The sequence below is a fragment of the Peromyscus leucopus genome, chromosome 6 (assembly GCF_004664715.2).
Source record: "Peromyscus leucopus breed LL Stock chromosome 6, UCI_PerLeu_2.1, whole genome shotgun sequence".
NCBI classification, from domain to species: Eukaryota; Metazoa; Chordata; class Mammalia; order Rodentia; family Cricetidae; genus Peromyscus; species Peromyscus leucopus.
The window spans coordinates 113,910,543-113,938,086 of record NC_051068.1 but is presented as its reverse complement, the minus strand read 5'-3'; the positions used below and the strand labels follow the sequence as shown (position 1 = coordinate 113,938,086).

General features: G+C 36.0%; 1 protein-coding gene across 7 annotated transcripts in view; it reads left to right on the top strand.

The window, feature by feature from the left end:
* Window positions 1-27,544, top strand: part of Pkn2 (protein kinase N2) — a 114,964-nt gene that overhangs the window by 30,512 nt on the left and 56,908 nt on the right. For 4 of the 7 annotated variants that reach the window (XM_028893757.2, XM_028893753.2, XM_028893756.2 and 1 more), the window contains exons 2-3: window positions 4,699-4,999; window positions 24,357-24,511. In XM_028893757.2, the coding sequence (XP_028749590.1) occupies window positions 4,699-4,999; window positions 24,357-24,511 (456 nt within the window). Of the gene's footprint in view, window positions 1-1,582; window positions 2,461-2,801; window positions 3,996-4,698; window positions 5,000-21,805; window positions 21,894-24,356; window positions 24,512-27,544 lie in introns of those variants that run through there. The other 3 variants (XM_028893754.2, XM_037207155.1, XM_028893758.2) reach the window with 3 other exon arrangements.

The following is a 27,544-nucleotide window of genomic DNA, read 5'->3' as shown; positions in this document are numbered from 1 at the left end:
AGGATAAATTCTCTTATAGTTGTAGTGTTTTTAGCTAGCAGTCATTACTATTTATTTTCTTTTATTTTGTTCCTATAATTAGAATTACTAGATCAAAAGAAATCATTGTTAAGTTTCTATTTATATTAATAACTTTCTATTAAGGCTATTAATCTTAGAGCTGTGTATAGTCAGCAATATGATTTTTAAAAATCTTTGTCAAGTGGACAAAATCTTTGTCAAATGGACAAATAGTGTAGTCTTTTTTGTCAAAGCAGCAATTTTCTTTAATGAAAGTAATTCAGATGAACTTTTTTATTTCTGTATTGGGAATTTGTTTTCCTCAGCTATCTGTCTGATGTACTAATTATCGCTAGTCTCTTACTTAACCTATTCACTTACATTTTAAAATTTATTTTGTTTCCTTTGAAAAGCCTTGTAATTTTTGTCTTCTGTATTACTCATTTAGTTTTTATTGTTCTGCCAATTAAAACCTTACTTAATCATTTCAGTTGTAAAGATGATTCTTAGGGCATTAATTTCACATATGAGTTCACATTTTTAAAATTTGAATGTTGCTTTACAGATAAAAGATGACAGAAAATTTAATATATATTAAATATTAATAGGTTGGATTGATAATGAAAACCTTGTTAAAACAGTTTAAATAGTTTGGTCAATCATTTGGTAATGTTGGACTTAGATTAGTGGTTAAAAAAACACTTGAGCCTTTGCAAAACAAAATAAAATTAGAATGTATGTAAACAGCAGATTTTAGATTTTTTTTTGTTATTAGAATGGAGTGGCTAAGCATCCAGTTTCAGTGATAAAAGGTAGGCAAAATGTGGCTCTTCTTCATGTATACTCAGTGATAGTGGATAGTCTGCAAAGTTGAGAGTTTAGCTTTATGTCTAGAATTAGCTCATGGACTCATTTTCCTCTCTTGTTCTCATACTTTCAGAGCATATTAGTGAATTTAAAAGGGACTTTGTAATTAGAAGTTAGATCTAACTTTGTTTTTGTTGTTGTTTTACAGTATGGTGGCAGGGAAAAATTGAGGATGTGGGACATGCTAGACAGCTCCCTGCCAGTTTGTTTTTCTAGATAAGGTCTCACCATGTAGCTCAAGCAGGTCTTGAACTGCCTGCTGGTAGACCTGTTAGTCTCAGTTTTCTTGTGTTTGCCTCCCAAGTGCTGGGATAATAGGTATATGCCACTACACTGTACTTTTGTAAAAAGATGTTCTGAACTAATGGATAAAAAGCATGAAGCTAGTAATTTAGGTAGGTATAGATAGTCAGGTCTTCCTCCCACAACAGAAAATACTAAGGCAAAAGTTGCGACCAAGGATTTCCCACTGCTTATGAACTATTTTCCTGTAGCTAATTTAGTTTATTCAGGTTAAAAGTATTATTTCATTGCCTAGCAATAGTTTCTGGCATTATAATTGATTTTAGGTTTTTTTTTTTGGGGGTGGTGGTGGATAGCATCACAATTTGGGGGATAAATACCGTATTTCAATTAGTGTAAATAAAAGAAAATTATGGTTATTTTAAAATAAACTTTCAGTTTAAATAAAATTTAAAAATTTTAATTCTAGCTAAAAGGTTTTAAAAGGGTAGTGGTGGTACATGCTGGAGGCAGAAGTGGGAGGATCTCTGAGGCTAGGCTGGCCTACAAATGAGTGCAAGACTAACCAGGGCTACATGGTGAGAGTATGCCAGAAAAAAAGGCCGAGGCGGGGTGGAGGATGTTCTAACCTTTTGGGGGTCTGGAGTCTGCTATCTGGAACATTTGTTTATCTTCAGTTATTGGCCATATTTTGTACATCCCTGGTTCCTGTCCTAAAGGCAATTGATTCATGTCACAGAAAAAGGTGGATTAAAAATATGGTTACTAAAAAGAAGAGGGAGCCAACTTGTTATCAAAGTTCATACCTGACTTTCCGATGGTGGAATCCTAGTTTGCTTCTGAGCTTCCAGGATTATTCTTTTTATCAGAAAGAGGGAAACATGAGTTTATTAATTCCTGTGTGTGTGTGTGTGTGTGTGTGTGTGTGTGTGTGTGTGTGTGTGTGTGAACTAATTTTAAATGGCAAATCTTTTTCTTTCTTTTTAAAAAGTTTATCTGCCAAATATAACCCTGCCCTCAAACTGCTCATAGTCTTTGGAGTGATCGGATAACAAAAGGGAAAAGGATTTAAACAAGATCCATGGTACCAGCACACAGGAGAATCATTTAACTCCTAAAGCAGAACATTGGCAGGAAATTCTTTCCCAGGAAGGCTATCATGAACTTTGAAACAAAAAGTTACCCAGGCCAAGAAGGAACTTGGAAGATGTAGTTGGAAACAGAGAGGTGGTATATCCCAAAGGTATAAAGTGCATGGTGATGGAGCCAAGAAAAGTGGTCTCTCAAAGTAATTTCCCATAACTTGATATTGTTGGACTTTGGAGAACAATCTGAAAAGAAAGATTTGAAGTAAGTAAGGGCTGTCAAAGAATTGCCATCAAATATGTGAGCTGTTTTTATCTTTTTATTTTAACAGCCTTTTGTTATATAAATGTTACATTTTTGTTTCACTTTGTATTGTTACTGTATACCATTGACTAGGTTGTTAAAACACAAATATTAAGGTAGTTAGACCTTACGATTTATTTAACAGAACTATTGGATATTTTTTGGGTTGCAAAGAATAAGGAAAAAATTACTGAAATAGGAAGAATACCATAAACCAAGAAATTTTAAGGACTTGTGGTTTATTGTATAGTATTAATCCATGAACTTATTAAATTAATTTCTGTGATATTTTCTGATGAACTTACAAGAATTGAAATAAAAATACCTAGTAGAGTTGGATTAATTTAAAGCTTTTTCTCGTCTAAGTATTTTTTGCTTCAATGTTTTATGTAAGCCTGTACAGTAGGACTTTCTTATTCTTTGGTAGTCATCATATGGCTGGTGTTTCCAATACCTAACCTAAGGTGAATTGGAAACTAAAATGATGAGACTCACAGTGGATTATAAATGTTGAAAGAACTGGAGATGTAGCACAGTGGTGTGGGGCTTGGCTAGCATGTGAAGCTTGAGTTTTATCACCAGCACTATGTGGATGAATGTACGTGTGATTGAATGAATGAATGAATACTGAAAAATTTCAACAGTATTTTAGCCCAAGAAGAACATCATCGTAGATACACTTAGATAAAATTAAATTTAAAGCCAATAGGAACATTTCAGGAATTAGCTTGGATGAGATACATGGGATATAGTATAGAAATATTATAGACATGTGAAAAATTCTTTTTTGATAGTGTGTTTTGTTTTGTCAGAATGTCAAGGAGATCTTGGCCTTAAGGATGTTAGAAATCAATTAATACAAGTCAGTTCCTTCATCTTTTGTATAAGTTGGTACCATTAGCTCACCTTTCCTCCTACTTTGCATGATACATATTTTTATTAGAGATTAAGAATTAGATGTAAAAGGTAATATACCAAAAATTTAAATAGTACTTACTCATATCTATATATGTGTGATGAGTTTGCAGGGAAATGAAAGGCAGTCTTTTATTTCATTAGTTCTGTATTTCCAGACGTAGGTAAGCATGCTGCACAGTGAAATATCTTCTTTTCCATCTCATCAACAAACTAAACTCTTCTCAAAGGGAACCAATATATGGGTGCCTCTCAGAACTTAATAATGTTCAAAGCAATGCTATTAGATTAATATCCATTATTATTAGTCTAATTAGATGAGTAAAAGTAGCTAAAACATAACTTTGGCTGTTTTAAATGTAGATTGGATTTATTTAACTGATGTTTCATTTAATTATAAAGGCACCTTCTTGGTTTTTAAGACATAACTTAGGGATATTTTCTGTTAATAATTCTCTGTTTTTGTATTGCCAACCAAACTTACCAGACAAGAAAACCATGAAAAATATATATATGGAATTCTGAATACTATCTTCACAAGCCTAATATGTATTGTGATGTGATAAAAAGTGGCCAGGAAGGTATTTACTTTGTTTTACTAGTTTATTTTTCTGGTGTTTTTTAATATATAGAAGATAACATTATTCACCTTTAGAATTTAGTAATGCTTTTATTAAGTGGTTAGTGAGTTAAAATTATACTTGAAATTTCTTTTAGAATGTCTTGAATTACCAAATAGCTCTGAAAGGCTACTAATACTGTTGTTCAGATTTCATAGATAATTAAATTGAGTTCTTAAAGATTGAATAACCTGCCCAGAGTTTATAATGTGGGAGTGACAATTTAACCATCTTTACACAACCCTGTGATGCCTTTGTATTGTAAATGTGTTGTGATTTATGTACTTAACTAAATTATTTGAGATAATAGCCTTGCAGTATAGCCCAGACTGGCAATCCTTCTGCCTCTGCTTCCCTTTGGGATTAAAGGTATGAACCATCATGCCTAGCTCTTTTTAATGTAAGTGTATTTGTTAAATAACATTACTTAGTAAGTGGACAGAATATTTGAACTTTTATTCCATGTGATTTTAATACAGGAAAATAAATACACTGTTGCCTATTTAGGAGAAACTTAAATGTGATTCAGTTAATAAAATCTCTTCATGATACAAACACTTATCCTTGATGCTACACATGTGCCTTTCTAGATTCCAGTGTTTTGTATTTGTTTGTTTGTTTGTTTGTTTGTTTATTCATTCATTCATTCATTCATTCATTATAGGGAGATTCCCGGAGTCTTCTATTTTCTGAAAACGTGAGTGCTGTTCAGAAATTAGACTTTTCAGATACAATGGTGCAACAGAAATTGGATGACATCAAGGATCGAATAAAGAGAGAAATAAGGAAAGAACTGAAAATCAAAGAAGGAGCTGAAAATCTGAGGAAAGTCACAACAGATAAAAAAAATTTGGCTTATGTAGACAACATTTTGAAAAAGTCAAATAAAAAATTAGAAGAATTACATCACAAGCTACAAGAATTAAACGCGCACATCGTTGTATCTGATCCAGAGGACGCTGCAGGTATTGTACTTGCTTTGATGTTTCTGTGGCATATTAGCAGGATATGCGTCCTTCCAGAGAATTTGAAGTTTTATGACAGTAGTTTTTAGCTGTTCTAAAAGTATAGACTGTTTTCTCTGTGGTTAAAGTCTTGTTTATATACTGTTGAGAAGGTTATTGAGTTGATGGCTGTGAAAGTTGAAGCATTTACTTAGAGATAAGTAACTGCTGTATTCTTTCTTCCCTGGTCAGTAGGACAGGGCATGGAATTATTTTCTAGTATTGTTTTGTAATGAGTTAACCACATGCTTTTAACCTTATGATCAGTAACACAAGTGTTCCAGATGACTTTTAAAAGTGAAAAATTCATTCTATGGGACTGACAAGACAGCTTAGTCAGTAAGGGCACTTGCTCCTGAGCTTGAGTACTGGAGCCTGAAGACTTGAGACCTTTTAATACCCAGTACTCACACAGTGGGAAGACACATTTTTTTTTTTTATTACTTTACTTGCCCCTCCATATATATATATATATATATATATATATATATATATATATATACATATATATATGTGTGTGTGTGTGTGTGTGTGTGTGTGTGTATAAATGTGAAAGAAATATGCATTCTGTGAAAATAGATACTTCAGATTTTTCAGCCGTTAATCAGATTTATCACCTTGGTGCTTTGTGTACAAAGAACATGAATTAAGCACCTGCACTATCAGGCTCATTGTTTAATAAGAAAGGAAAAAAAGTAAAAACAAAACAAAAACCTGAAAACTCAAACTTACCTTTCACTTCTCTTTAAGTATAGAAAATAAGAGTGAACTGTAACTCATGGTTCCAACCTAAGACCATTATTTTTAAAGAATCAACAGACATTTAGTTAGAAATTTTTTCAGTAGTATAAAAAGTGAAGATAGGAAAATAGCCTCTCTCTTTCAGACCTCTTCCCTACAGGCAGCATTGCTTTTTTATTGTATAGCTTTTCAAGAAAAATGTCTATGTTTATACCCTTATTCACTTATCAATAAGTATATTCTTTCTTTAACTTTTTACGAAATATTTAAGACACTTGTAGTATAATAGTTTTGTTATTGCAAAGATCATATTTTGAGTGAAGTTAATTAAACTGTAATCCTTTTATCTGCAGTAAGTAAATAGACAAAGGAAAAGTCATTTATAAAGAGTAAAACCTTAGTATCAGAGATTTTAGATGAACATATGATTAGCTAGTAAGAGTTAATAGGTGTAAAATTAACGAAATTTCAGAAAATACAGTATTTAGTACTCTTTATTACCTTCTACATCTGGGATTTAGGACTTTTCTTTGGAAGAGGCTCTGTATATAGACTTCAGCCATGTACAAGAACTTAATCTTTAAAATGACATAAATAATAGAAAATCAATCTTTCTATTTTAGAACTGAAACAATCCCAAAGGTGTGAATTAATTTGCTCAGAATAGTCAAGCTAGTTATACACTTTCTGCTCCTCAACTAGGATTTTCTTACCCATAAATTTTGTAATTATATTATAAATGGAAACATGTATTGTGAATATTCCATTTTTAGTAGTAGTATTTTATAAACTAAGAAAGTCTGTTGTGTTTGGATCTCTGCCAAGTTCTACATGTCTTGCCTATTGCGTCTTTAGAAGTCTAAAATAAGAAACTGCTAGAGCTTTAAACTCCATTTAGAGAAAGCATTTTTCTTCATAGAATACTGAGAACTGCCTTGTGATTCATTAAAATATGAACGTTTTACTAACACAAAATGTAGCCCATCTGGTTTATCTAGTCCCCCTTTAAAAATTAATGTTAATGGACTAAAAATTGCATATGATAAACATGTGAGTGATTTACATATATGTTTATGTATACAATTTGATGGTTTTAACAAATGTACATAATGTATCTAGGGAAATGTTATTAGATCTACTTAGGATGTTTCAGTGATTCCCTTCTGTGCCTTCCCAGTCAGTTTCCACTCCCATTCCTCGTTCCTAGAAGCTACTAATATACTGTCCATCACCTAACATTAAATATTTTAGAATATTGACCATCAAGATTTATTTGTTTGTTTGTTTGTTTGTTGATTTATTTCACTAGCCTCCTTTAAGACCTACTGTCAAATTCCTGGGCTCCCTCAACAGCCAAATTGAGTAACATTGTGAAAACTTCCCAGACAATTCATCCTTAACCTCTCTGTGCTGCTTTGTTCATTTGTTATTATATTGAAATTGATTTACATATACATTTATCCCTTGCTAAACTGTGTGCCCCTTGATGTTTTCTAGTCTTACTATAGAATATGGAACATAGGGGCATATAATTGTGAATATTATAGATGTTTATACTCAGCAAATCAAAATTATACCTTCTCTTTTGTCATTATTATCAAAGCATAATTTGTCATTTCACTTTAAACATTAAATAAGGTAGAGAACAAGCCTAAAATTAAGTTTTAGGATAAAACCAAAAATGTTGAATATTTATCTTGTAGATAACTGGAAGCCAAATATATAAAATGTCACTTTGTGCTTTGATTGATTAATACATCAGTATGTTGGAATAAAACTTGGTAATTCTGTTAAATTCTGCATTTTATTTTATTTTATTTTATTTGTGTGTGTGTGTGTGTGTGTGTGTGTGTGTGTGTGTGTGTGTGTGTGTTTTAGAGTACAGGCACACATACACATGCCATGGCACATATATGGAAGCAAGAGGAGACAGCTTTGTGTCAGTGAGTCCTTGCCTTTTACCTTGCTTGGTACAAGATCTTGTGTTGTTTACTGCTGTGTACACCAGGCTAACTGGCCAGCAAACTTCTGAGGTTTCTCCTGTCTATGCCGCCTATCTCTTTTGGAGCACTGGGATTACAGATGGGTGCTTATCATGTCTGACTTCTATGTGGTCCTGGGGATCCGAACTCTAGTTGTCAGAGTTGCACATTGAGCCATCTCAGCCTGGAGGCTTGTTCATAATTCAGCTCTGTAATAATTTTTAAATCATTGGTTATACACATGCCATGGCACATATATGGAGGCCAAAGGAGACAGCTTTGTGTGCCCATCCTTGCCTTTTACCTTGCTTCATATAATGTAGGATGAATTGCTAGACGGTCTTATTAATAATAATAAAAAAAAAACAGAGCGAGATATTAGGGTTAAAACCCGAGAGATCAGAGGAATAGGAAAAGCCATAGCCAACCTCGCCTTACCAACACTTTAGTCTCCAAAGAGAGCTACTTTCTGTATACCCACGCCTATATGCCTTTCTGTTCTGCCATCTCATTTCCTCTCTCCACCCAACTACATCACTTCCTCTTCCTGCCCAGCTCTGTTATTTCTTTTTTTTTTTTTTTTTTTTGGTTTTTCGAGACAGGGTTTCTCTGTGTAGCTTTGTGCCTTTCCTGGAACTCACTTGGTAGCCCAGGCTGGCCTCGAACTCACAAAGATCCACCTGCCTCTGCCTCCCGAGTGCTGGGATTAAAGGCGTGCGCCACCACCGCCCGGCCAGCTCTGTTATTTCTATCTGTACAGACCTCCAGACCTTTGTGGTCAACTAGTGTTGGAATTTAAGGCGTGTGTCACCATGCCTGGCTCTGTTCCCAGCGTAGCCTTGAACTCACAGAGATCACCTGCCTCTGCCTCCCAAGTGCTGGGATTAAAGGCATCTGCCACCACTGCCTGACCTCTATGTTTACTATAGTGGCTGGCATTTTCCTCTGCTTGTCAGATAAACTTTATTAGGGTGCACAATATATTGGTGGACGCAGTATATCACCACAAATCATTCAATACAAATTGTGTAAAACATTGCTTATAAGAAATTTAATGTCATAAATCAGTGGGAAAATCTCCTATGTTCATTGGAAGAATAGTATTGTAAACAAGTCTGGTAGTTCAGGCCTGTAAACCCTTCTAACTCAGAAGGCTTAGGTAGGAGGATTGCAAGTTCAAGGTCTCCCTGGGCAGCAAAGTGAATTTAAGGCCAGTCCAGATAAATTATTTAGGCCATGTCCTAAACTACAAAGTAATACAGATAAATACAGTGTGTTAAAATACAAAGTAAAGACAAAGGATTGAGGTTATAGCATAGTGGTAAAGCCTTTGCCTAACGTGTGTCTTTAGGAGGTATAAAATAATAGTAATATTAAAACGTCCATACTACTGAAAATGATCTATAAATTTAATGCAGTCTCTGACAAAAATCTCAATATTCTTTTATTAGCAGTATGTGGGGTGTCCATGATTATGTATACGTATGTGTTTATGAGCCACATGTGTAGAGGTCAGAAGAAAGCTTTCAGGAATTGGTTCTCTCTATCCATCATAGGCTATGGGGCTCAGACTCAGGTCATCGTCTTGGAAGGTAAACACTTTTCACCTTTTGCGTCATTTTGCCATCCTTCAATATAATTTTTCACAGAGATATTTATAGAAAATATCTATAAAACTTGTATAGAGTCACAAAAAACTGAATGACCAGAGCCATTTAGGGAAAAAAAAAAAAAAAAAAAAAAACATCTAGAAGTATCAAAGTACTGGTTCATAGTATATTTTAAAACTATACTAATTAAAACAGTGTAATATTGGCATAAAACAGACATATCAACCAATAAAGTAAGCTGGCCCAGAAATAAGCCTACATATATATGGTCAATTTTGGCAAAAGTGCTAGGAATACACAATAGAGAAGGTCTCTTCAATAAGTAGTGTTTAGGATGCTGGATATCCACATGTATTAAAATAAAATGGGCCCTTAACTCATCCTTACACCAGAATATATTAAAAATAAGTTAAATGTTTAAATGTAAGATTTGAAACTGAGCTACTAGAGGCACACTAGGAGAGAATATTTGTGTCATTGGCCTAAGTAAGGCCTTCTTGAAAAATCGATAAATAAATGGGTTTGCAACAAATTTAAAAGGCTTTTGCATGACAAAGGAAATAATGGATTGAAGAGACAACATACAGGTTGCAGAAAATATATGCAAAACATATTAAGGTATTTTTCAAGGAACTCAGACTACCAATAAAGAAAACATTACCTTAGTTTTTTAAAAAGAGATCAAAAACTTGAATACAGCTGTAGGTGTGGTTCACTCATAGTGTGAGGCTCTGGGTTCTACCCATACCACAAAACTAAAAGGGAGTGACTTTAAAAAAACAGCAAAACAGAAGCCCTGGATATAGGCAGTTCTCAGAAGACATGCAAATGGAAGTGTTCAATACGTAATTGTTGGAGAAATATAGCTGAAGACCATAGAGAGATATTTCTTCCTCCTCTTAGATGAGTTATTTATTTAGAAGTTAAAGGATCCATACTGGCAAGGATAGAGAGAAGGAAATCGTCGTGTATTCTTGGTGCTACTGCAAGTTAGTAGAACTAGTCTGGGAACCACTATGGAGGTTTCTCATAAACAAAAGAAAAAGTAGGTCAGTGGTAAGAGTGTGTGCAAGGTCCCCATTCAGTCTCTAGCACTACAAACACAAAGAATTGCCATATGATTCAGTAGTCTGTCTTACTTCTGAGTATTTGATCAAAGGACTTAAAATCATCACATCAAAGAGATGATGGCCGTACCCCCATGTTCCTTACAGTATTTTCCATCATAGCTAAGCTGTGGGAACAATTTACATGGTCATCAATAAACAAATGCAGTAAAAGTAGGATTTCAGTCCGGGAATACTGTTCATTTGGGAGAACTCTTAACAAGCACAAAGCTTTGTGTTCAAGCCTCAGTACCACTGCACCCTTGTGTGCTTTTATATACATGACGAATACCATTAAGCTCTTAAATAGCTGGAAAACATCATTTGAAACATGGGTGAACCTAGTGGGCTTATCATAAGTACAATAAGCTATATAAAGAGACAAGTATCAGATTACTTGGATCAGTAACCTAAAAACATTCAACTCAACAATCAATACCTGATTTAGACATTTCTGGTGTAGAAATGAAACATTCTGTATACAATGGTTATTCACCAATTAAAAGTAAGATAAAACTTCAAAAATAGTCTCATGGAATGTTATTTTTAGCACAAATAGAAATGAATGTATGGTTAGTTAAGACTAAATGTACCATACATGAAAGATTGCTGATCTCTGTAAAATAGAGCTGCAGTCTAACAGTGAATTAGCACCTGATACTCCAAAAGGAACTGTTTGAGAAAGAACCATTTCTGGTTATGTAAATGAATCATTCTTAAAGAAGAGGCTAAGAAAATTATGCTTGGATCATGGTGCCCTACTAGATAGCTCAGGCAGGAGAAGGAGGATCGGGTTCAGGCCAGCCTAGGTTAGGCTACATAGTGCATTGCAGCAGACCACTAGTGCTACACAGTGAAGCTCTGTCTCAAATAATAAAAAACCACATGTGTCAGGCATGGTGGCACAAGCTTTAATTCCAGCACTCAGAGGCCAAGGCTACATCGTGAAACCCTGTCTCAAAAACAAACCAACATACACAGTGTGGTTAAGTTCCCTGTTTTCATCTTTTTAAAAAATATTTGTTTCTTGTGTTGTGTGTGTGGATAGGGTGCACATGCCACACGTTCCAGAGATTGATTTCTGATTAAGCTTAACACCAAGTGCCTTTATCCACTAAGCTATCTCCCTGACTCACTGTTTTCATCTTAGTTCATTTTTCTATCTTCTCATACCCTCAAACTATAATGAATAATTACACTTACTAATCTAGTGATTATTTTCTTGAATATTTAGTACACATACAAACACATATATGCAGTTGACTTAGTATGTAAGTAACAAAATTGAGGTTTGTGTTTGTTTTTTTCTGGGGGAGAGTTAATCTTAGCCTTTTTTTCAATGACTAGAGTGTGATTTATTAAACTATTCTTGGACAGTAGAAATAGAAATTTAATTTTCCTGCTGTCATCTAAACATGGCATGAAAATTAAAACTGAATTTAATGTGTAGTATAATATAAAGGATGGACCCAGCAATGGTTGCTCATGCCTTTAATCATAGCACTCAAGAGGCAGAGGCAGGCGAATCTGAGTTCCAGGATAGCCAAGGATTTGCAGAGAAACCCTGACTGAAGATAAAGGATGGAATCTGAACCTGTGGAATGGTTTCTTACATTATTCCTTAGTACTCATACCATCCAGTGAGTTTCTCACTCTTCAACAAACATTTTGAATTGTAAAAGTCTCTTTTTCCATCCCTGGATTTGTTTCCTTATCACTGTCATCATATGATCAAACGGTGTGTGGATCCTCATATTTAAATTATTCTTATTTTTATTATTTTTATCTTATTTAATGGCTATGAGTGTTTTTTTCCACATGCATATATGCACCACATGCATGTCTGGTGCTAAAAGAGGACAGGAAGAGTTACAGTCTGTGAACTTCCATTTGGGTCCTGGGAACCGAACCTGGGTCTTATGCAAGAGCAGCAAATGCTCTAAACTACTGAGCCATTTCTTCAGCTCTACTACTTGAATTCTTCGATGTACTTAAAAAAATGCTATATGGTAAACTTGGTTTTGTTTTTGCTTGTTTTATGTTTGTTGTGTTTTTCTGTATCATCCTGATAGTTAACTTATTGTCAACTTGCCATAACCTAGATTTGTTAAGAAAGAAGGAAGTCTCCAAAAAGAATCACTCAGGTCAGTTGTCCTGTGTGCATGTCTGTGAGGGATTGTTTTTAGTGCCTTAATTGATGTGGGAAGAAAAATGAAAAGGTGGATACTGTGTGGTACCATCCTATGGGCAGAAGAAAACAGTGTCTTTATTGTCCCCCAAACTTCTCTACTGCTAAGCCTTATACTTACTCTTCTCCCCAAGCCCATATTCAATGGCAACTGTTTATGATTAGTTTTACTTTTAAGAATGTCACAAATAGAATAATAAAGTATTTAGCCTTTAGAAACGCACTAAAGGCTGGGCGTCAGTGGGGCACACCTTTAATCCCAGCACCTGGGAAGCAGAGCCAGGCGAATCCCTGTGAGTTCAAGGCCAGCCTGGTCTACAGAGCAAGATCCAGGACAGGCACCAAAAAACTACATGGAGAAACCCTGTCTCAAAAAAAAACCAAAAAAAAAAAAAAAAAAAAAAAAAAGGACTAAAGTTAGCCTATTGCCTTTGAGATTCATCTAAGAAATATGTATTAGTAATTGTACAATTTTTCTCAGTAGTATATATGTATCACAGGTTATTCATTCACCAAGGATATTGGAATTACTATTCTGTTTTAGGCAATCATCAGCCAAGTTTCTATAAATACTCATGAATGGAATTTTGTATGAGCAAATCTTTACTTTGATAAACACCTATGACTGAGATTGCAAAGATATATGTGTTAGGGTTTCTTATTGATGTGAAGAGACACCATAACCACGGCAACTCTTATAATAGAAAACATTTAATGGGGTGGCTGGCTTTCAGTTTCAGAGGTTTAGTCCATTATCATCATGGCAGGAAGCAAGGTAGCATGCAGGTAGACAGGGTGCTAGATAAGGAGCTCAGAGTTCTTACATCTTGACTTACAGGCAACAGGAAGTGGTTTGAGACTCTGGGCATAGCTTGAACATGTATGACACCTCAAAGCCCACCTCCATAATGACACTTCCTCCAACTAGACCACACCTACTCCAACAAGACCACACCTCCTAATAGTGCCACTTCCTTTGGGAGCCATTTTCTTTCAAACCACCACAATGTGCTTTACTGTCCTTAAATTTAACAGAAATTGCCAACATATTTTTCAGAGAAATGTTTCCTTCTTACCAGCAATGCATGGATGGGGATTCTGTAATACTACATGCTCACCAACACTTAGTATTGAAGGTCTGTTTTCTAGCCAGTCTCAGGTGTGTTGTGGTTGACAGTGTGCCTTGTGATTAGAGAAATGAAGCAGAAGGATAAAGCATTTAAGCAGAATTTAAGAAGAAGCTGCCTATGCCTTAGGTGCAGAGTTTATATACAGAATGAAGTCTCCTTTCCTAGGAGATGCAGTGTATAGCTTTCAGACAATAAGATGCAACATAGTAGCAATTCTGAACAATGTTAACATTAGCGTTCTTTCACCTAAATCAAAAGCTGTCATGTAGATGTAACCAACCGTCTTATTAAATAAGAAACACAGAACTAATGTAAAAGAGAAAGCCAAGAGGTCAGAGCTCAGAGCTAAAATCTCACCCTTCCTCCTGGTGGTCCCAGCTTCCCGAAAGAGAGCTATTTCCCTGTGTGTAAGTCGTTTCATAGTCATTCTGCCTTCTCATTGGTTGTAAACCCAAACACGTGACTGCCTCGTCACTGTCTATATGTACAGCCCCCCAGGTCTTAAAGGCATATGCCTCCAATGCTGGCTATATCCCTGAACACACAGAGATCTATGGGGTTAAAGGCGTGCGCCACCACCGCCACACTCTGTCTATGGCTCTAATAGCTCTGACCCCCGGGCAACTTTATTTATTAACATACAATCAAAATCACATTTCAGTACAATTAGAATACCACCAAACTGTCACACCCCACAATTTTTTTTTCAGAGCTGAGGACAGAACCCAGGGTCTTGTGCTTGCTAGGCAAGCGCTCTACCACTGAGCTAAATCCCCAGCCCCACACCCTACAATCTTACCTATCTCCATTGCTTGTAATGTGTTAAGAAACCTAACCAGAACCAGGCAGTGATGGCCTATGCCTTTAAACCCAGTACTTGGAGGCAGAGGCAGGTGGATCTCCGAGTTCGAGGTCAGCCTGGTCAACAAAGCATGTTCCAGGACAGCCTGTTACACAGAGAAACCCTGCCTCAGAATAACAACAACAAAAGAAACCTAATCAAAGTTGATATTGGTTTATTAAATAGCAAAATTGTTTTAGTTGATAGTATCTGACAAAGGTCACAATGAATACCCAAAATACAAAAGCTCCATCATATTTTGAGTAAGTTCCAGATGCTATAAGAGGTAAGTCTACCTATTTAAGTAGAAAAGTTGGACTTTGGAGGAAGTATAAGCAGGTAGCTAACATATGACAAGATTCTGAAACAATTTGTTTTTAAATCAATTTATGAGTACCAACTGAAAACTAAAATGTAGAATTTAGTGCCTTGTAGACTTGCAGGCAGAAGCTTAAGGAAATGGATAAGTGGATGAATAATGCTTCTGTATAATATTACTTTTACTAATTTAGATTTGGCCCATTGCTTCAGTTGTCTTTCCTCTTAACTGTTTTAAAGGAAATAAATAGATTTGTCCCATAAGCAGACACTCTGGCTGTATAAGTACATCTTGATGAATTTTGAGCATAGAGTCAGTTAGCTATAAATGAAGACCAAAGGTTATATATGATTGAGTAGTCATCCAGCTAGATCATTACATTGCTTTATAGTTGCTCACCACTTAGATGACCTTTAAACCTTGTTTTTATTATTTATTGAGAAGAAAAAGAAGCTAGGCAGTAGTTTCCTCCCTGGGGTATTTTGTGAACAAGATGTTTTAATAGAGTATGTGTCAGGCATAAGGCACCTAAGCTCACCTGATCAGAATGTGAAACTTCTCTGGATGTAAGTAAAATCTTAAAGATGTCAACTACATTCCTAATCTCAAAGAGGATCAAGGGGGGCTGGAGAGATGCCTAGGAGCACTTAAAGCTCCTGCAGAGGGCCTAAGTTCAGTTCTTAGCATACACATAGCAGTTCAAGCCACTTGTAACTCTAGTTCTAGGGGATCCACTGTCCACATCTGACCTACACAGGCACTGCATGCGCGTGATGGACTTACATGCAGGCAAAATACATATACACGTGAAATAAAAATAAATATTTTTAAAAGGACAATTAGAAAAATGATTGATCTAAAGATATTATTTATTCCCATGTTCTAAACCTCTAATATATCTTTAAAGCACTTACTCAGTTGTGGTTTTATCAAAAAATATTAAAAATAAGCCAGTCAGCAAGATGGTTTAGAGGAGTAAAGGTTTCCCGCCTCACCTGATGACCTGAATTCTATCTCGAGGACCCCATGGGGGAGGGAGAGAACTGACTCCTACAAGTAGTCCTCTAACATCTACACCCACATTGTGATAGATTTGCATGTGTGCACATGTATGCGCATTACAAAATGTTACTTGAAAAGGCGCCAGAAGCAGCGCGTCACATGCACTACACATTTGTGGTGGGGAAGGGTGATAGCAAATCAGCAAATGTTCTGGCCTTCAGAAGTTCCATCCCTAGCGATCATTTCATTTAACCATGCTCTATTTTCTGGTAACTCAAAAGCTATATCTCTAGCCAGGATATTTTCTTTGAGCTGCACTGGTAGTCGGTAAACAGAAGAGCATCCTGTTGTGTTTTCCCTGTACCATGTCTAAGGTTGAACTCTTCACTGCAGAGCTACTTGTAAATCTTTGCCTGTGTTTTCCATGTTAATGACATCACCTCAGTGGCCCTAATTAGAACTTGTCTCTTATCCTTCTGGTCACCTTCACTTTCCCATTCAGATCACCAAGGTCTGAGTCTGTCTTTAACGGATCTGTATCTTTTCTTCTTAGCAGCCAGTTTTTCTTTATTCCATTGTAAACATTGCTACCAGCATTATTTTTAACCTAGTATTCAATGAGGAGTTGGGTTTTTGTTGATTGGGTTGGTTTGGCTTGTTTGCTTGCTTCCTTGTGTTTTTGTTTTTCGAGGCAGGATCTTGTAGCCCAGGCTGACCTCAAACTTAGTAGTAGCCAACAGTGACCTTGGAATCCTGAGTGCTAGGATTATAAGTGCAACACACATTCAAGCTTCCTAATAATGTTTTGATTTTATTGTTTCCTTATTTATGTATTATGTGGGTCTCTATTCTATAAATATAGCACAAATTTTTGTAACATGTTAGAGATTCCCTTTATGGCCTGGCATCTGCATATTACTTCAGCTTCTGCCATTAATCACAACTCCCAATTTCCCCCCTTGCAGCTGTGTTTGTTTGTCTCTTTTGCCTCCCTATTCTTGCACACATATGTTTGTATGTAAGGGTTTATATATCAGTGAGACTCCCTTGGGGAAAGTAATTTTCCTTTGCAAGCGGCTAATTAGAGATAGTTTCTTTGGGGGTGGGGATGCACGTCTACTTCACAGTCTCAGTGCTGGGATCCAGTCTGGTTTGGATCTGTGCTGGCCCTATGCATTTTTTAGCATTATCTTTTTGATACTTTTCAATTTTATGTATTAACTCTGCTTATTTCACATTACACATAACATGTTAATTTTTTAAAATGTATTTTTTGAGGATTTCATGTGTAAACACTATAGTATCAGTGTCTCTATTTTACTCCCTTCTCCTCTTCCTTTTCTTCTTCCTTCTCTTCCTCCTCTTCATCTTCTTTTTCTTTCCTTTTTCCCCTTTCTTTCTTCCTCTTCCTCCTTGTTCTTCTCCTTCTTCAACCCAGAGACTAATTAGTGCAACCTAGTATATGTGCATGCTTTGGAGCCATCCACTGGAGCATGGGCAACTTTACCTGTGGCTACACCAAAGAAGGATGAGCATCTCTACTGAGCACCTGTTCACTGCTAATGATTCCTCAGCTGGGGGCCCCATGAGCTCCTCCACTAACTCTGTTGGAATTTTGTGCAGGAAACCAAAACCTACTGTGAGCTCAAGAGTGCAGTAGCCATGTCACATCCAGAAAACAGCACTGCTGTATGTACTGCTCTAACATTCTTTTAACTGCCCTCTTTTCTGTGTTCTTCCTCAGTTTTGGGAGGTGTGAGTTAGTTGATAAAGGTGTCCTGTTTAGGAACTGGAGAGATGGCTCAGTGGTTAATACTACTTTTCCAAAGAACCTGAGTTTGGTTTCCAGCACCCATGTCAGGTGGCTCACAACTGCCTGTAACTCTGGTTCCAGGGTATCCAGCATCCTCTTGTGATTCTGCACACACAATCATGTACTCATACACAGACAAACGTGCACATAATTCAAAATAAATCTTTCAAAGAAGATGTCGCATTTAGAGCTGAGCGCTTATATCAGTAAGTGAAATTTTTACCAGGCTAATTCTGTAGACTTTTTTCTCACATGTGACTTTTTCCACTTGCGCTTTGTGAGTTTTTAACTGTGTACTAGAACTTTGTGTTAATACTTGTTGAAATGCAGATTCGATGTCTGTTTTTTTTCTTTATTTTTATGACCATATAGAGTATATACAAATTTAAAATTGATGGGTTTTGAATTGAAATAAAATAACTATCTTATCTATATTCTGTCTGTTGATTTAGGGGGAGAATTTTATGACGAGAATATATCATTTGCATTCCTTTAACACTCTCTCTCTCTCTCTCTCTCTCTCTATATATATATATATATATTATTTATTTATATAAATATGCTATAGGTCTCTTTTGTTTGTTTGTTTCGAGATAGGGTGGCCTTGGCTGTCCTGGAACTTGCTCTGTAGACCAGGTTGGCCTTGAACACAGAGATCTACCTGCCTCTGCCTCATGAGTTCTGGGATTAAAGGCATGTGCCACCACCACCTGGCTGCTTTAGGTCTCTTGTAAGCAGCATATAGTAAGATTTGAGTATATGTATGTGTGTATCTATGTGTGTATACATGCATGTGGCTGTCAGGAAACAGCCGCTGGTGTCATTGCTTTTGAGACAGGGTCTTACATTGGTTTGGAACTCACCAGGTGGTCTCTGATGGCTAGCCAGAAAGCCTAGAGATCCACCAGTCTCTGCCTCCTTTGTGCTGGGATTACAAGCATGTGTTACTACACCTGGCCTTTTATATGATACTAGGGATCAAATTATGTGAGTATTAGGGCTCAAACTCATGTTCTTGAGCCTATAAGACAAGTACTTGACTGGTAGAGCTATCTCAGTCCAGATTTGATTTTATTTAATTTTTTCAGTCTAATCTTTACTGCTTGCCTGTATTATTTATATTTAAATAATTGCTATTGTATTTGTGTTTGTAATTTAACATTTGCTTTTCTCACCATTTGTGCCAATTTAAAAATATTAAAAAGCAGTTTCTTTGTTGTAATTGAATGATTTAGCTGGTACAACATCTATACTTAACAAAGTCTATATTGATTGTTACTATTACCTGTCCCTGTCCACCTTCCCTCCCCATATATATCTACCTAGAGTTGGTTGACTCTCTTGAATCTATTTATTGTTATCTCTCACTAGTCCTAAAAACTTGGTCGCTGTATTTTCAATGCTAGCCTACTTTTTTATGAGTCTGATATGCTCTTAATCTCATCTGTTGTAGTAGGTAAGACCCAAGTACTAGTGCCAAGTGCTAGTATTCAAGATGCCTAGAATCTCTGAGGGAAAACTGAACAGAAAACAGATCATTGTTAATATATAAAATTTCAGTCAAGGGAAGAATGTGTGTCCAGTTAGACTGAAGGATGTTAGGGAATGTTTCCTAGAGAAGTGATGCTTATACCAACAGTAGTATGGAGGAATGTTTTTCATTTCTCAGAAACAGCTGAAAATTTTAACATCAGATTTGCCAGGAAAGTAGTAGTGGTAGGCTAGCTTGGCATAGGTCTTTAGAGCCCAGTTGCTGATTTGAGTATTTATTTGGTAGGCAATCATTTAAAAATATTTCCATGAAAGAACTAGTCCTGTGCACTATCCATCTTAAAACATAGCAATTTATGTTGGTTAGTGTTCATAAAGACATGATTTCATTGACCTATCCCTGTTGCTGTCTGCTATAACTTAAGTAAAACATATTGATGTACAATCATTCAACCAAATTTATTAAGTTTGTCTATCATTTTAAACTACTATAATGATGCTTAGAAGATTAGAAATGTGCATAATTTCTTATGGTAACCCCAAATTGTTTTGTTTATTATTTTTACAGTGTATGCATCAATTACAGATTTGTTTGTAGTCATAAGAATGGAGCTAACTTTAAGTGTCAGAGTGTATGTTAAGATCAGGCATGGTGTTGCACACCTGTAAACTAGCACGTAGGAGGTTGAGACTAGCCTGGTTCCAGGGCATAGGGAGACTGTCTCACACAGACAGATAAACTGCTATATCCCCATTTTTTTTCTTATAACTTAAATACAGCCCTAAAATTAAAACAACAAACACAATTTTCATCTTATAAACTTTGGGTTTTTTTTTTTTTTTTTTCCTGAAACTAGATCTGTGTAAACCAGGCTGTCTTTGAACTCACAGAGATCTGCCTGCCTCTGCCCCCCAACTGCTGGAATTAAAGGAATGTGCCACCACTACCAAGCAAGCAATTATTTTTTTAAATTTCCTTTAATTTTTTTCTTACTACATCTCTTTATGCCATATGTATATGTACATAGTAGGGCACATGTGTGAAGGTCAGAGGACAACTTTCAGGAGTCAGGATCCTGGGCCTTGAACATACAGGTCATCAGACTTGATGCGAGCTCTCTACCCATTGAACCAACTCACGAACCCAAATTTCCTATATTACATGAAGTGAACATTAGTGAAGACTTTTTTTTTTTTTTTTTTTTTTTGCTTTTCGAGACAGGGTTTCTCTGTGTAGTTTTGGTTCCTGTCCTGGATTTTGCTCTGTAGACCAGGCTGGCCTCGAACTCACAGAGATCCCCCTGGCTCTGCCTCCCGAGTGCTGGCATTAAAGCAGTGTGCTACCACTGCCCGGCCTAGTGAAGACTTTTTGTTACCACAGTTTTGAAATACTAACAAGTACACTGGAAACTATTTGTTTTCTAAAGCTACGAGTTAACCAATAACCTACATCATTGTGATCCTCCTGCCTTAGACTCTTGAGTGCTGGAAGTAAAACATGAGAGACTATACCTAGCTATTTCTCTAATTTCTAAATGAAAAAATAGAGAGCAGCAGCGTCCCATTAAAAAAAGCATACTAAAAGTTGGTGCTGTATTTGTGACCTTTGAAAATTACTTCTCTGTAAAGATTAAATGAAGAGGACTGTCCACTGTTAAGCTGAACCGTGATTTAATCTATTATACCTGTAGTATTGTTCACCATAATAGCTACAGTACAGCTATGTTAAATATGCAGTCATAACCACACCGATAATTAACAGCCACAAGATTAACCCTGCAATACAGACTCTAGAGCTCTGGCTTACCTGTTCTTTTCCTGTGGTCCTTCAGACTGAAGTCAGTGTACACTGCTTCCATAAGTTAACATACAATAAATAGTTCAGAGTCAACCACAGTAATATACAGGAATTTAATATACACCATCTCTACCAAAACATAATACAAATTTGTATATATGTTTCCAGAGACAAGAAACTTTTTTACATCTTCAGGCAAAGCATATTGTTAGACAACCCTAACTACAAGGATTTCATGTCATGATACAACTTGTGTGCCCACCACCTTTTACCCATTGAACCTCTGATCCATGTGGAAACATGAAGAGGACAGCTTTCATTTCATTTAAAGGCAAATGTTTAGACAGGGATCATTTCTCCCCTCATCCCAGGCTAAACACCATCCGCAGCTTTACAAACAACACATTCCTGTTCTTTGCTCAGCAGGGGCTTTGTACTCTTCATACACTTTAGTTTTTTTTTTTTAAAAATGTGCTTTTATGGTAATTATGCCCCAGATTCTGTGTGATTTGGATTTTTTCTACAACCTTTATATCATTTATATAAAAAGAGAAAGAAAAAAATGTTTTCAGAACTATATTATGTATTATATTATAACCCCAGTAGAGATTATTTTCTACAGTAAATGTGGCCAGTTGATAGTTATTAAATATTTACTGTGCACTACACCCTTTTCTCAAGTCTTTATACATAACTCATTTAATCTTCACAATAATCTTCTGAGGCACATGGTGTTTTCATTCCAGGAGAAGAACGTGTGACAGGGCCATTCAGTAACTTTCCTGAGTTACAAGGTTTGAACTGGATGGATCTCAGTGTCTAAATAATTTAGATGTAAGCACTCTTCTTGTTTCTTTTTCTCCGCCCCCTCCCCCTGCCCCCTTTGAGACCAGGTTTCCCTGTGTAGCCCTGGCTGTCCTGGAACTTGCACAGTAGACCAGGCTGTCCTCAAACTTAGAGATCCGCCTGCCTCTCCTCTGGAGTGCTGGGATTAAAGGCATGCTCCCCTATACCCAGGGTTAGATCTAAGCACTTTTACCCTCTTTACTGCATATGGTCAGTAGTTCTTGTGCGCTATTTTGAAAGCATAGGTATATTTTATGTTACTTTTCTATAAGAATGTGTTGTATATAAAATGAATTTGGCTAATTCAGTTACAATAGAACTATTTCTTAAAGTGAATTCTAGCTAATAACTTGATGGCTTTGTCTAAGTCTTGAAATAGGTAATATCTGTCTCAAAGGGTTACTTAAGGATTAATAGCATACATACTCATGTGATACATGATCATACTGCTGTTTTCCTAAATATTCATACATATACAGAGTTTGGGATAGTTGCTTACAAGCTTTTAAATGCATAACAGAATAAATGCTAAATATAATATAGTACAGCAATCAATAGGGTAGAGGTCAAAACAGAATTGATTAGATTCAAATCTAGTTTTGCCACTTAATAGCTGTATTACATGGGGCACGTTTCTTAATCTCTTGTGCCCTGCTTTTCTTATTTGTAAATGTGAGTATGATTGTTCAGGGCTGATGCTTGTTTATTCATTTATATTTACTACACTTACTATTTGGGTGTGTGTATAGATGTTGGCATGCATACAGCATGCATGTGGAGGTCAAATGACAACTGGGAGGAGTTGGTTCTCTCCTTCCATCGTGTAGCTCTTAGGGATCAAACTCAGGTCATCAGCCATGACAGTAAGTGCTCTTACCTGCTGAACAATCTTGTTTCCATATATGCTCATATTTTAAAAGCATTTTGATTAGTATGTGTATCTAGTTAATTGCATGTAAATGTTGTTTTGTTTTTTGTGTTTTCTGAGGCAGGTTCTTGCTCTGTAGCCCAAGCAGGCCTTGAACTCATGATATTCCTGTTTCTCCTGATGAGATTACAAGTGTGACATGCCATGTCTGGCCTCATTGTTTGCCTGGCCTATTTTTAAATTAGGGGAACTAGTGTGGATATGAAATAAACCAATGACCTTCAATATGAACATTTAGAGATATAATCAAATTATTAGAAGTCAGTTGCCATACATAGTCACCTTTGAAGTCATTTATATTTTGTTTTTAATGTAAATATAAACAACACAGTGTTAGGGAACATTATTTTAAGCTGTGTTACTTTGCTTGTCTAAAACACTTGCTGGTCTAATAAAGAACTGACCAGCCAATAGTGAGGCAGGAGAAAAGATAGGCAGGGTTGGCAAGCAGAGAGAAGAAATAGGAGGAGAAATCTGGGAAGAAGAAAGCCTGAGGAGGAGGAGGGCTCCAGGGACCAGCCACCCAGCTACTCAGCAAGCCACAGAGAAAGAGTAAGGATTTACAGAAGTAAGAGAGCAGGAAAAGTCCAGAGGCAAAAAGACAGAAGGGTTGATCCAAGTTAAGAAAAGCTGGCAAGAAGCAAGCCAAGCTAGGGATAATTAAGAATAAGCCTCCATGTGTGATTTATTTGGGAGCTAGATGGTGGACCCCCAAAAGAGCTTAAAAACAAACAATACAGTGTTCTGTAAAATACACCATAGAAATAATAAATATTTGATCTCTTTATCCTACCTCTCACAATCTGATGTCAATCAATAGCCTTGAACAGTTTCCATTGTAGTTGAATATTCTCACAGTATAAAACAAAATGTGAACATTTTTATGCTTAATTCATTAGCACTTAATGTCAGCATGACCTTTGAAAACTCTCACTTAGTTCTGTTTACAGAGAATTACCAGGGTAGAATTTGTGTAATGTTTGGATATTTTATTCTCTTATCAATAATGGGACAAAGGGGAATTTTATTGTTGAATAAAGTAGTCAAATTGCTAAGGTTTAATTTAAAAGTAGTAATATTGAAAAAGCTTGGGTAGGCATAATTCGGCTTAAAATAGATTTCACTTTGTAGCCCACACTGGTCTCAACCTCCTATGTACAGTGATTGTACCATGCCAGACCCAAAATGGTCTATATGACGTAAAGCTGAACTAGCAGGTAGTTCTGCAACTTGGGTAATTCCTTTGCTTGAGTTATTTAATTCTTTATTATCTATAAACATAAGGAAATTCCATTTAAGTGACTTGAAACTCATTTCAAACTCTGTTATTCTTTGAATATATTAACTTACAGATTATATTTTCAATGATAATTCTTATTAATGTATATCAATTGTACAATATAATGGGTTTTATTGTGCCATTTTCACACATGCAAATAACATACTTTGGTCAGATTCACCCTGATATCCAATTTTAAGCAGCAGTTGATCCTAGTAACATTAACATAATATTGTATATACAGATTGTCCAAGGACTCCAGATACTCCAAATAGTGATTCTCGTAGTTCTACTAGCAACAATAGATTGATGGCCTTACAGAAACAACTGGATATAGAACTTAAAGTAAAACAAGGTGCAGAGAACATGATACAGATGTACTCAAATGGCTCTTCAAAGGTAAGTAAATCCCTAGTATTTGTAGATTGCATATTTTTGAGTTTGTCTACTCCCTAAAATTCATTTGTTACCCTGGTGTCAGTAATAGGCGTAATTTGACTCTCATGGCAGACCTTCACAGACTTGATACTTCTGGCAATGTGAACTCCCTGTTGAGGTCAGCAGGTGACTACACTTTCTAAAACTCTCCCACTGCAAATAAGCATCTCTTTCATTCCATTTAATGCCATATTTTTCATATATTTTTGGTTTGGGTTGGTAATTTCAGGGTTTAAGCAGTATATAATGGTTCTGAGACAATTTTAGCCTCAAAGTAGGAAAATACAGACAAAAAATAGAATGTTTTTAAAGGCAATGGTATAAAAATTGGGTATTGTCTCAAAACCTAGTTAATGAGTAATGAACATGAAGGAGTTCTCTGTATTTTTGACATTTCTATAAACCTGAAATTTCATCAAAACAAAAAAATCTATTCTCCCAAAAAAATCTAGACTATGATGAATTTTCTGGCCACTACCAGGGTTTGGGAAAGGACTAGTGAGAAACTGACATCCAAGTATCACTGACTACATGAATTACCACTGGACATCCTTGAGATTCTGATGTTGTAACTGCCTGAAAATCGGTGTTGAGGGAACAGTTAATAATAAGAACATGCTTGTAGATATACTGTGGCAGGAAAAAAGCCATTGGGAACCTCTCAACTATATTATACTAATGGTTTTTCCCAACATAAAGTGTCATAGATTGTATGATTCTGAAAATCTGGGGTGCATTTATTATAAATTTACCTATCTGATCTCAGTTATTTTAAAGATTCTTATCTCTGAATATCAATGTTTCTTCATATTCTAAAACTTACATTTGTGTGTTACTCTTCTGTGTGGTGTGTATGTGTTTGGGTCCACAGTATGTGTAGAAGTCAGAGGACAACTGTGGGAGTTAGTTCTCCCCTACCACCATGTGAATCCTAGGGATCAGACTTAGGTCATCAGCTTTGGCAGCAGGTATCCTAACGCTACGAACCTTCACACTTGCCCCCCATTCTTTCTTTGTTTGTTTGTTTGTTTATTTGTTGTGTGTGTGTGTGTAGCTCTTATTTTTTATTCCAGCTTGGAAAGAATGTGAAACGAGAGAGGAGAGGATCATTTCTTAAAGTCTTACATCCCACTTTTCCACTGAACAAAGAATATGTATATAATAAGTAAGATTTTAAGGTTAATTATGAAAATTACCTGGATTATATAACATCTAAAAATTTAGTGGAATATATTTTTATTTGATAGAATATTACTTTACTAACCTTTAATATTTACTATTGGAAGATAAAATTATAATTTCCTGTTTTTATCACCCTATCAATGCCCTCCATTCAAGTCCCTTTCTCATATTCATGTCTTTTTTGTTTTATTTTGTGACCCAGTGAGTTTAACTAAAGCCATCTATGTAACCATTGGGAGAAACTATTCATTGAAGGAAGCTTGCCACACTTAACAAGGGATACACAACTGAAGGCACTAACTCCTCCCCTTCCAAAATCTGTCAGTGGCCAATAGCTCATGAGGGAGGGGCCTATGAACACTTTATTCATGCCTCTTTGTTGACAAGCCTACACTTGTGCAGGCCACCAAAGCTGCTATGGGTTTATGTGTGTAGTGGCTGTGTCTTGCTTCAAAGGTGGCAGTTCACGTCTCTCTATTGTCCGAATATTACATTCTTTCCCCTCCCTCTTCCATGGTGTTCCCTGATGGTATAGATGTCTTGGTTAGGGATGAGCGAACACTCAACTGTCACTTGATCTCAGCATCTTGAGAAACCACAGATCTCTGCATTTGCCAAATCTTCTCTGATGAATGCTTTTTTGAGACAGTGTCTCACTATCTAGCCCACACTGGTCTAAAACCCACAATCCCCCTGCCTTGGCCTCCCAAGTACTAGACATTCGCTAATGTGCCCAGCTTTATTATTATTAGCCTTTAGTGATTTTATTATTGGCTTTAGTATAGGAAATTTTTATTTTTATGAAAGGTTGTTATAAAATGTTATACTACATGATGCCAAGCATTTTAAAATTAAATTAAGCCAGTCAGTGCTGTCTGTCATAAGATTTTTTAAATCCCAGGTTGATGGATTAATTTGAGGTGTTTAGGATCTGCTTAAAGTGTGGATAAAAGGACCATAGGTCCCATTGTATTCTTCTAGTGGTCTTAGAGACTAAGAATCAACAGATATAAATTGAACAGTGTTATGAACATACTAAAATCAAAGAAGTACACGGATAATTTACAAAAAACACAAATCCAAACTAAACAGACCTGTGAAGTACTAAAACATAATTATATTCCAGTAGTTTTTGAATTTTAATTAGGAAATCTCTCAATTAATGATGCTTAATTAGAAGACCAAAGCCTATTAGCAATGCTGTAGTTTCCAACACAATCTTAACATCTTTCTTCTGTCTAGACATGATCTTAACTGGTAACTTCTAAAAGGATCCAAGTACATTTTATGAGATTAGAAATAAAATCGAATTGAAATTATTCAGAGTACTGAAAGGATCTAATTTACTCATGGTAGGTCCTGGGATATAAGCTTTTAGAAGACCAATCTTAAAAAGGCAATAGCATGTATAAATAATTGCAAATAATAGTAGTGGCTTGAACAAATGACTCTGGAAACCTGGAGAAGTACCTCTGAAGTACTTTAACACATCATTGAAGTCTCATCTATGGAATTTGAAAGACAATTTGATATTTAAAAACTAAATTCAGCAGGGCTCGGTAGCTCATACCTATAATCCCAACACTTAGGAAGCCGAGGCAGGAAGATCATAACTATAAGGCCAGCATCGACTGTATAATGAAACTGTCCACAAAGGGTGTAACTGCTTTCTAGGGATGGTGGTATGTGTTGCCTGGTTAAGACACTGAGGTCATTGGTAGGGCTATAACACAGATTTGTAGCATCATTTTTAACCTAAGTTGAGAGGAAGTAGAGTTCACTTTTTGTGTGTATGATATACATGTATGTACA